Genomic DNA, 11,122 nt, shown 5'->3' on the forward strand with positions numbered 1-11,122 from the left:
GGCTTTCACAATCCACCCTCTAAGTAGGACCCATGACATTATTTTTAGAGAAAATTTGGATCTATATGTTTCTGTGGCTAGCTAGTCTTCCTCAGTAAAACCGAAATCATTTCCTTCTAGTGAGTACTCTCCAAATCAAGGTGCACCTTACTTCTCTTGATGCATACTTCCGAACCCACAGAGTACACAACTAGAACAACACTTCTTATCCTCAAACCTTGCTCTCCACAAGGGAACTCGCTTTCAAAATATTATTATTATATTACCCAGTGTACTCTCTTTCATAGAGGCTCTGGCTTTCTTCCTTGATCTTTCCTTCCATCCATAATCTTTATGCCAGTGTTGACCAAAACTCCACTCCAAAAGCATTTATTCTTTTCTAAAACAACCTTCAGCTAAAGTTTTAGTAACTAAATCTACTAAAAATCCATTGCTGAACAGGAAGCAGATATCTGGAAGGCCATTTCTGGTAGAAGACCATATTTGGTATCGTTCTCGTAGCTTCATTCTAGCTAGCCTTTCTTAAACCTGAACAATAAGAGGTTATGACTACTCTGCATAACTTTTATTTTCAATGCCCTGTCTCTTTCCAGTTCCCGTCGTCCATGAAAATAAGCTGAGTCCATCAACCTCTACTTATCTAGGCCCACATTGGGGGATATTTATAGCCTGGGATTATTGACAGCAGAACAGACCTCAACAACTGAGGATTTAAGGAAAGTATGGACTGTAACAATTGACTTTGGAGAGGGCTAAATCCCAGAACAGTACTCATGATCTGATGACTCTAACATGCATTGTCCCTCTATGAGCTCAGATACCATACTGGCCAGAAGGGGAGGGAGAGAAGGAAGGCTTGACCTTAGGTGCAACACAGCAGAAGAAACAGAACTCAGTCTATAATATATGTTTCTCAACCACCTTTTGTCTACCATATTTAGATATCTTTAATGACAGTAACGAGGCACTTCCTAATAACTTTTTAGATATTGAGTGCAACCACAGCTAATAACCCTGTTTTATAGACGTAAGTCAGAACTTAGTACCCCAAAACATCTTCTTTAAAAGAATTCTGTGTAGTCCTCAACAGCTCTCCTTATATACCAATATCCAAGTTTAAAATAATTCTCCTTCTACATGGTTGACTTGAGGTAATATTTCTTCCTCCTAAATACCTGGGACTGTGGTTTCTTCTTGATGGTTCTTCCTCACATTACAGTATATATTCCTGTTATGTTTCTCACAGTTTATGTTCCACTTAGTCTTGAGAAGACCTCAAGACCAAAAATCATGAGATGTGATAGAAGTTTTTAGGCGTCTGTGTACACTATTCATTCTAATCAGATAACTTCACTTTCTCACTTCACCTGGGTAATTTATGTGTCATCTTAAACATTATTTCCTCAGAAAAGCCTTTCCTGGCCTTAAGATGTTAGACATCCTACTATATACATCCATCATCATGCACATAACTCACGTCAGTGTCTGTCTTTTCACAAGATTATAAGCTCTCTGACAGTAGGTAGCAATTTTTCTTGCTTAGAGTCGAATTTTCAAAACCAAGCAGTATCTTACAAAGAAACAGCACTCGCTCAAACGATATTTGTAAAATGCAAGGATGGATGGATGGAAGGATGGATGGATAAAAGGCTCTCAGAAAATTTGTTTATTTAGTTGCCAGAGTTGTTTGATCTGTTAAAAGGGGAATAGGCAAGCATTTGGTATTACACTGCTAAAAAGCAGATATTGCTTGCTAATGACTACACAGATAGAAGTATAATATTCAAGTGAATATTTGTGTATGTTTTTAATTACAAGTAAATGTTTGTATATTTTTGCAGGAACAATTTGAAACTGAATTAAAGTATAAAATGACAGTTAATGGAAAAATTGCGGTGCTTTATTTGAAAAAAAACAAGTAAGTACGTTTATCTGTGATATTATCCTCAGCAAGAGAAAGGCAGCATATGGAGAGTGTGCCGAGTCTGTTGCTGCTTATGGCTGGCACAAACCTGGACTAATCAGCTTTTGCTCTCGAATGACTTAAGAAGTTCACTGGACTTAGCAATCAGCACAAGTAACCACAACATTTTTGTCTTTCTCTAGGAACCTCCTTGCACCAGGCTACACAGAAACATATTATAATTCCACTGGAAAGGAGATCACCACAAGCCCACAAATTATGGTATAACAGAGTCTCTTCAATGCTTTAATAGGGGTTTTACCCAGAGCCCTAAAGGTAGTGTCCTTGCTAGGCAAATAATAGAAGTGAAACTGCGTCTATAACATTAGTGCTTTTTTCAGCAGTAGCCCTTACCCAATTGATCTTCCACTCTTCTTTTTTTAAAAATATATTTTAACAAGAGCAAAACAATTTCTTGGCAACTCTGGTAAGTTTTTCCAGCCTTTAAGGACTCCTATAGGAGGGTGGGTAGAATGAGCATGAAGAGTTACATACCTCTGATGCTCTCAATCAATTTCTATCATTTCTCTGGATTTGTGGTCTCTTCAACCAAGACTGTTTCCTCAATGGCAATTGCAGAATTGTTTTTCTTTAACAGTTTCTCTTGACTCCTATTCATAGCCCATCTTTTCTTAGAGTGAGCAGATGACAGTGTGTAGCCATGTGAGGCGTCATGCACCATTACCTCTTTTTCTGAGCTCCATTTTCCATGGGAAGCCCTTCAAGCATTGTTCTCTGTAGCAATAATACCAGAGTTAACATGGGCCAACACCTCATCTGTCCCAAACTGGAAAGGTCCTTCATGGAACACCCACACGAAAAAATGTTAAGAAGGGCATTTTGCTCCAAATGCAGGCAAGAAATATGCTGATCCAACTAATCTGATGGAACACTTCAGATAAATCAAGAAAGAAAAAACAAAAACCCAATGTGAATAACCCGTCCTTTGGAAAAAGGCTTGTAGATCTTTGCTAGAAAAAAGTTAATGAGAAATCAGCCAAAAGGAAAAATGAGTGCCCAGTGTTTTAGGAGCTCAGGTTTTAAACTTACATATCCAAGTTTATTCCATCTAAATATTATTGACATTCATCCTACTTAGTCAACACTGACAGTTAATACCTTGTAAACATTTTGGGATCGTTGACTGACATTAGCAATTTCAATTTATATGAAAGCTTTTAATTGTTTTTTAAAAGTCTCTGAGTGTACTGTTGTTCAGCAGAATATGGTTTGAAAGTATTTAAAGTATTTAAAATCCTGTTTCAAGATTTCAAATGTGGCTTTAGCAGTGGCACTAACATTCACATGTACTTCTCTTTACAAAACCCCTTTTCCTTTAGGATGATTGTTACTATCAAGGACATATCATTAATGAAAAGGATTCTGACGCTAGCATCAGCACATGTAGGGGTCTAAGGTAAGACTTCAGGAATGTTTTGCATGCACCTGTGATTGTGGTATTTATGTATATATCTAACCAACCAGATGAGTCCCAAATATCATTAATTTTCATGTAGTTGCATATGAATCATAAGGGCCATAAATGTTGAAATTTGAAGCAACACTGCTTCTCTTGATAGTGGTTTGTAAATTACATATCTGAATTGCTTTCAAAGATATTTTTGTTAGCTTATTTTTAAAATACAGGATTTTGAGTCCCAGTTTTGGAGTCAGAATCTTTCGGGAATGGGAGCTGCTCTCTCTTCTCGCTCCTCACTTTATTTTACTTATTAACTTAGATGGAGTCTTGCTCTGTCACCAGGCTGGAGTATAGTGGTGCGATTTCAGCTCACTGCAATCTCAGCCTCCGGGGTTCAAGCAATTCTTCTGCCTCAGGCTCTCGAATAGCTGGGATTACAGATGCCAGCCACCACACCTGGCTAGTTTTGTATTTTTAGTAGAGACAGAATTTCACCATATTGGCCAGGTTAGTCTTGAACTCCTGACCTCAAGTGGTCCGCCCGCCTCAGCCTCCCAAAGTGCTGGAATTACAGGTGTGAGTCACCACCCCCAGACTCCCTCCCCACTTTAAGCTCTCTCTCTAGACTGTCTTATCTGTGTTATGACATATGTTTCTATCTGTTAATGATATGCTATGCATCTGTCTATAGTAAGGTGGCTCTTCTGATGTCCAGACTTGATTATCTAATTTTCTTTTTCATATTTTCAGTTGGATATCTTAAAGAAATCTCAATTTCAGTGTGCCTTAAACCAAACTAATGATTGTCTCTTGAGTCTGGTACAGTTTCCATGTCTCTGTCTTAATCAGTGGTATAATCAAATAATCACTTGCCCAGTTCAGAAACCTAAATTCCTTGAGGTTTGCTTGCCCCTCAGCCCTGCAATTTCAATCCCTTACCAAGTCTTGTTGATTCTATCCTCTGAACGCTTTCTGAAATTGTTCATTCTGTCTCTACTGCAATATCCTAGTCCATCTACCATGATTCCTTATGCAGACCATTGCAATAATTCATCTTCTCATATCATCTTCTCAATTCATGCATCTCATGGACATGAGATGAATAGCATATCATTAACAGACAGAAACATATGTCATAACCACAGATAAGACAATCTAGAGAGGGAGCTTAAAGTGGGGAGGGAGTCTGGGGGTGGTGGCTCACACCTGTAATTCCAGCACTTTGGGAGGCTGAGGTGGGCGGACCACTTGAGGTCTTGCCATTATCTAGTTTTATGTACACTTAATTCAGTCTATTATATTCTCTTGTACTTTTTCTTCACATCAATTATTATAATTATATATAAGTACTTACTATATAGTTATATATATTCTGTAATTATTTGATACATATCCATCTTCCTCATTTGAACATAAGCTCCATAAGAAAAGAGACCATATCTTTATTTTTGCTGTCTACCCTTAGGTCCAATGCCTAATGAATAATGGGTACTCAGTGAATATTGGTTGAATGAATCCTAGTTCAAGGTTTTAGCAGAGAAAATTAGGAAGTTGATAATATTCATTTGTCATGTGCTTTACATGTTCTCACATTCAATCTTTACTATCACAATATTAGGAAGGTGTCAGGACAAATAAAAGTGAGAAACGGAGGCTTGTGAGTTTAAAAAATTTTCCCAATGTGTCACAGTGAATGAGTTATAAAGCCAGTATTTTAACAGTTATCTATAAAACTCTAAAGTCTCTTTCATTTTAAGGGTACCTTTAAAACAAGTATAGCATTAAAATTGGAAGGATGCTGGATCAAGTGTCAGGAAATATTCATTCTAGTGCCAGAACTGATAATGGTTGGTTGCACGATATTGCAGCAGTCACTTCTCCCTAATATGTCTTACTTCCTTGTAGAAAATAAGTTTAGATAATCTCCAAGGTATCTTCAGCTGTAAGTTTTTCTGTATTTTATTGCCATGAGCTGAAATTGTTTTTGACATTGACTAGGAATTTTAAAGGTCCTCTTTTGGATCTTATGAATCTGTATGAACCTAATGCAGTAATACTTTGTTAAGAAACCAGAACTCTGTTTTTTTCAGGGGCTACTTCAGTCAGGGGAATCAAAGATACTTTATTGAACCTTTAAGCCCCATACATCGGGATGGACAGGAGCATGCACTCTTCAAGTATGACTCCGATGAAAAGAATTATGACAGCACCTGTGGGACGGATGGTGTGTTGTGGGCCCATGATTTGCAGAACATTGCCCGACCTGCCACCAGACTAGTAGTATGTGTAACTTCATTTTTATTTGAAATGCTTTCATGTATTCTGCCTTGGTTTCCAGAATTAGCAGTGCAATTTATTGAAACTATAGTCATTTTCGAAATTAGTAAGTTATAGAGACACTAATCCTTAAATATTGCTAGACATTAATGATTCATTTAACAAATAGTTAGGAATCAACTATTTTCTTTTTTTTGAGATGGAGTTTCACTCTTGTAGCTCAGGCTGGAATGCAATGGTGTGATCTCAACTCACTGCAACCTCCACCTCCTGGGTTCGAGTGATTCTCCTGCCTCAGCCTCCTGAGTAGCTGGGATTACAGGCATGTGCCACCATGCCTGGCTAATTTTTAGTAGAGATGGGGTTTCACCATGTTGGTCAGGCTGGTCTCAAATTCCCGACCTCAGGTGATCCACCTGTCTCAGCCTCCCAGAGTGCTGGGATTACAGGCGTGAGCCACCGCACTTGGCTGGAATCAACTACTATTTTCAGCAATGTACAAAGGTTAAAACTAAGTGTAAAATGTAACTGCCCTCTAGAAGCAGGAACCTGTCACAGTATTCCCTGTAGCCTATAATACACCACAAAGACATAAAGTATTATTATTAATTTGCTCTTTATTTTAGCCAAAAAGCTATGAAGCGATTATTATTATTTTGAAATAAAACATCCTCCTGTCATCATAAATTCATTCAACAAATCTCTCTTAAAGTGCTGTCACAGGTGCTGGAGGGATAGAAATAAGCAAGATAGACATAGAATTTGGCTATAGGAACTTAGAATATCATTTTATGTGTGGAATTCTGCTTCTAGTCATAGGAGAAAAATGAATATAGTGTTGTGTTTTAGTCTGTAGAGTACATATCAAAATATCTTTGTTGACATTAGTTTTATTTCCTTGTTGATACTACTTTTATTTCCAATATTTATTTCAAATCCAATCATTTCTTTTAAATGTTCTCAGAGTCTGTGAGCACAGGGCATAATTGGTCTAAATAAAATTTCTAGTCAGTTTAATTTTCTGTAGGTTTAAATTCTACCAGCAAGTTCAGTGGTAAAGGTAAATATGTAGTCAAACCCAGAATACGCCAATACTTTTAAGTGCTCTGTAGATCACACATATCTCTAGTATGAAACTTAAAAACCAAGTGAGTCAAAAATAATGATACCCATAATAATTTGTTAAGAAATATATAATATATGTATATTATGACATTAAAAGTATAAATTGTCAGGGGGAAGATAAAAGTCTAGAGTTTGTATACATGACTGAAGTTGTTATTGGTATAAGATACTCCATTACAACTATAAGGTGTTTTATGTAAACCTCATGGTAAATACAAAAAAAAAAAAAAAAAAAAAAAAAAAAAACTACAGCAGATACAAATGATAAATAGAAAAGAATAAAAATGCAGCACTACAGAAAAATGACCAAATCACAAAGATAAACAAGGGAGGAAGAAATAAAAAAAAATAAACCTATAAAACAAAATGGCAGTAGTAGATCCTTTCCTATAAATAATTACTAGGAATATAAATGGATTAATTTTTCCAATCAAAAGATAAAGAGTGCCTGAATGGCTGAAAAAAGATCTAACTATATGCTGCCTCCAAGAGACACTTTTAAGCTTTAAAGACATACACTGGCTGAAAGAAAAAGAAAGAAGAACATATTCCATGCAAATGGTAACAAAATAGACAAACTCTTAGGTAGACTAAGAGAAAGAGAGAGAAAACTCAAATATATAAAATCAGAAATGAAAGCGGAGATTTTACAAAAGATGTCTCAGAAATAAAAAGATCTTAAAGGACAATATGAAAAATTATTTGTCAATAAATTTGATAGCCTAGAGAAAATAGATGAATTCCTAGAAAAATACAACCTATAAGGGTTGAATCAGAAAGAAGTAGAAAGCCTGAACAGACCAATAACAAAGAGATTGACATAGTAATTAAAAACCTTTCAACAAGGAAAACCTAGGACTAGATGACTCTAGAGCTGAAAAGTATCAGACATTCAAAGAAGAATTATTACCAATAATTTTTAAAATTTTCAAAAAAATAGAGATGGAAGGTGTACTTAATATTTTTTACAAGCCCAGCATTACCTTTATACCAAGCCAAGACATAGACACCAAAGAAAGGAAAACTACAGGCCAATAATTCTGAGAAACATTGAGATAAAAATTTTCAATAAAATATTAGCAAATCAAATTCAACAACACATCCAAAAGATTATACATCATAATCAAATTGGATTTATTCTTGGCATACTGACAACATACACAACTTGATCAATGTAATATATCAATCATATCAACAGACTGAAAGACAAAAAATACATGATCATATCAATTGGTGAAAAGGCATTAAACGAAGTTCAACATGCTGTCTTGATTAAAAGTTTAGGCAGTTAAATAATGGTGTGGAGTTAATGGTTCTTGATCTGAGAGTTTAGACATAGAAGAAAAGTTCCTCAACATCATAAAGGCCATTTATTTATTTGTTTATATATTTTAACAGTCAAATATGCCTTATTTTATTAACACACAATGTTACCAATTCTCTTGATTTAGGATATTTGTAAACATTCTATAGCAGCTAGTTTCCCAAAACTAAATCAAAGTTGATAGTTTATAATCAGAAAACTTTTTTACATGCCAGTTACATTTCAGAGATTTTGTCATTCTTATATTCTTCTTTCTTCATGGAAGTAAGTGCTCACTCAAATATGTGGGTCTTCTTCTGAAATTCGTTGAATATGTAACTTTTGTCCTTCGCTTAGTTGGAATTCGAGTTTTGATAAGAAAGGTGTGGTTAAGTGCACATAATCATAGGCTTTCAGCAACCACACAAATGTCGATAGTGTACAATGCAGTTGTTGATGATTAAACCATAATGAATATTTAAGAACACTTTTGCATTATTTTATTTGAAGCTGGAATGATGTGAAACTCTAAAATATGTCTCAGCCCAAGCAATAAGGTTTACCTGCCCACTCTTCTTTCTATTTTTTAAATTAAAAGCCATTTATGAAAAGCCACTGATAACATCATAAGCAATCAGAAAGGAGAAATAGAAAGCCATTCTTCTGGTACCAGGCAAGGATGCCTACTTTTACCACTTCTGTTAAACATGTACCAGAAGTACTATCAAGAGCATTTAGAAAAGCAAAGGAAACAAACGTTCAACTTGGAAAGGAAGAACTAAAATTACCTCTATTTGCAGATGAAATGATTCTACCTATAGAAAACCCTAATGATTCCACCGAAAGCCCATTAACACCAATAAATAAATTCAATAAAGTTGCAGGATATAAAATCAACATACACAATCTGTGACATTTCTATCCACAAAACAACCTAGTCAAAAATGAAATCAAGAACACCATTCCATTTATAACATAAGTAATACTTGGGAATAAATTTTACTAAGGAGGTGAAAGACCTGTACACCGAAGGCTATGAAACATTGATGAAGGAAATAGAAGAAAATGCAAATAAATGAATATTCCATGCTCATGAATTAGAAGAATATTGTTAAAATATTCATACTACCTAAAGCAATATGTAGATTCAATGCAATCCTTATAAAAACCCCAATTACAGTATTTACAGAAATAAGAAAAAATCATAAAATTTGTATGGAACCACAAAATATTCCAAATAGTCAAAGGAATTCTGAGAAAAAAAAAGACATCATACTACCTGATTTAAAGTTATATTACAAAGATATAGTAATTGAAACAGTATAATGGCATAAAAGCAGACACCTACACCAGTGGATCAGAATCGCAAGCTCAGAAATAAATCCAAACATATACGGTCAATTAATTTTCAACAAGGGCACCAAAAAGACACACTGGGGAAAGGATAGTCTCTTCAATAAATAGTGCTGGGAAAACTAGATATCCACATGCAAAATTATGAAATCGAATCCTTTTCTTATACCATAACTAAAAATCAAATCAAAATGAGTAAGAAACCTAAATGTAATATCTTAAACCATAAGACTCCTAGAAGAAAATAGAGAGGAAAAGCTGTTTGACATTAACCTTAACAATGACTTCTTAGATATCATACCTAAAAGCTAAGGTTATAAAAGTAAAAATGTAAAAAAAAAAAGAGACTATATCAAACGAAAAAGCTTCTGCACAGCAAATAAAAGAAACAAAATGAAAAGGAATCTAAAAAAAGTGGGGGAATGAGTGTCAAATATATAGAGGTAGAGAATAAAACAGTGGTTACCAGGGTCTAGGTAGGGACAGGAAATGGGGAGATACAGGTATAAGGATACCAAGTAGCCAATGTGCTGGGTGAAGCAGTTGAAAGATCTAGCGTACAATATGAGGACTGTTAAGGACAAACTATAGACAATTAACAGAGTTTAATTGAACAAAGAATGGTTTGAGAATCCAGCAGCCCTCAGAACCAGAAGAGGTTCAGAGCAACTCCGTGCTACTCGATGGTTGGAGAGGATTTATGGACAGAAAAATGACGTACAGAAAATGTATTAAGGTACAGAAACAGCTGCATTGGTTACAACTTGGTGTTTGCCTTATTTGAACATGGTTTGAAGAGTTGGCCACCTTTGATTGGCCAGAACTTGGTGAAACTCCTAGCTATATGAATATCGACTCCTGGGTTTGCTTGTACAGGCCTCTTATCCGTCTGTCTCCATTCCTTGGGTAACTATGTGGAAAGAGCCTTGCTTTCGAGACATTTTATCGTTTTGACTTTCCTCTACCTCAGGAGTGCTATTCCTTCTCATTTCCTTTCTGTCACCCTTGCTCTGATTGACTGGTAAATATTAGAGAACCTCACATAACTCAATCCTGGATCTTTTTCTTTATCTACACATTCTTCCTAGGTAATCTCACCCTGTCCTGTGCCTTATTTAAATAGGAACTGTGCACCAATGGCCATCAGATGTGTATCTCTAGCCTGTGCCCCTCTCCTAAAGGCCAGACTGTTATAATTATCTTTTTAATATATCTACTCAAACATCTGATATCACAAACCTAAAATATGTCCCAAAAAGAACTACAAATTTCTAAACCACAAACAAAACCTACTCCTCTCTTTTTCTCCCCATTTTACTTAACACTACCACCACTCATCATTTGTTCAAGTTTGGATCTAGAAATTATCCTTGATTCTCTTTTTCTTCATCCCTCCTTACATGGTATCCACAAGCAAGTGCCTCCAACATATTTCAGATCTTTTACTTTGCTCCCTTTTCTGACTATGCCAAGGTACCATCTCATAATAACCATGACAACAGCCTCTGCCTGACCTGCCCATCCCAGTTCAGCAGAATCCACACTCCACACAATCCAGTGCTATTTTTATTGTAAATCACATCACATCCCTTTTCTGTTCAAAGCCCTCTGATGTCTTCCCATAGCATTTAGTATAAAAGTCACACAACTGACCACGGGTCACAAAACCCTGTATGATTGT

At 35.7% G+C, this 11,122-nt stretch overlaps 1 protein-coding gene across 4 annotated transcripts in view; it reads left to right on the plus strand.

Moving 5' to 3' along the window:
* ADAM28 (ADAM metallopeptidase domain 28) overlaps positions 1-11,122 on the plus strand; it is a 61,479-nt gene that overhangs the window by 14,042 nt on the left and 36,315 nt on the right. For all 4 annotated transcript variants that reach the window (XR_012417159.1, XM_065518997.2, XM_045398047.3 and 1 more), the window contains 4 exons: positions 1,842-1,918; positions 2,107-2,185; positions 3,304-3,380; positions 5,474-5,663. Coding sequence is in view for 3 of the 4 variants with exons in the window: in XM_065518997.2 (XP_065375069.1) it covers positions 1,842-1,918; positions 2,107-2,185; positions 3,304-3,380; positions 5,474-5,663 (423 nt within the window). In the remaining variant the exon portion in view is untranslated. The remainder of the gene's footprint in view (positions 1-1,841; positions 1,919-2,106; positions 2,186-3,303; positions 3,381-5,473; positions 5,664-11,122) is intronic.

Source organism: Macaca fascicularis, chromosome 8, assembly GCF_037993035.2.
Source record: "Macaca fascicularis isolate 582-1 chromosome 8, T2T-MFA8v1.1".
Taxonomy (NCBI): domain Eukaryota; kingdom Metazoa; phylum Chordata; class Mammalia; order Primates; family Cercopithecidae; genus Macaca; species Macaca fascicularis.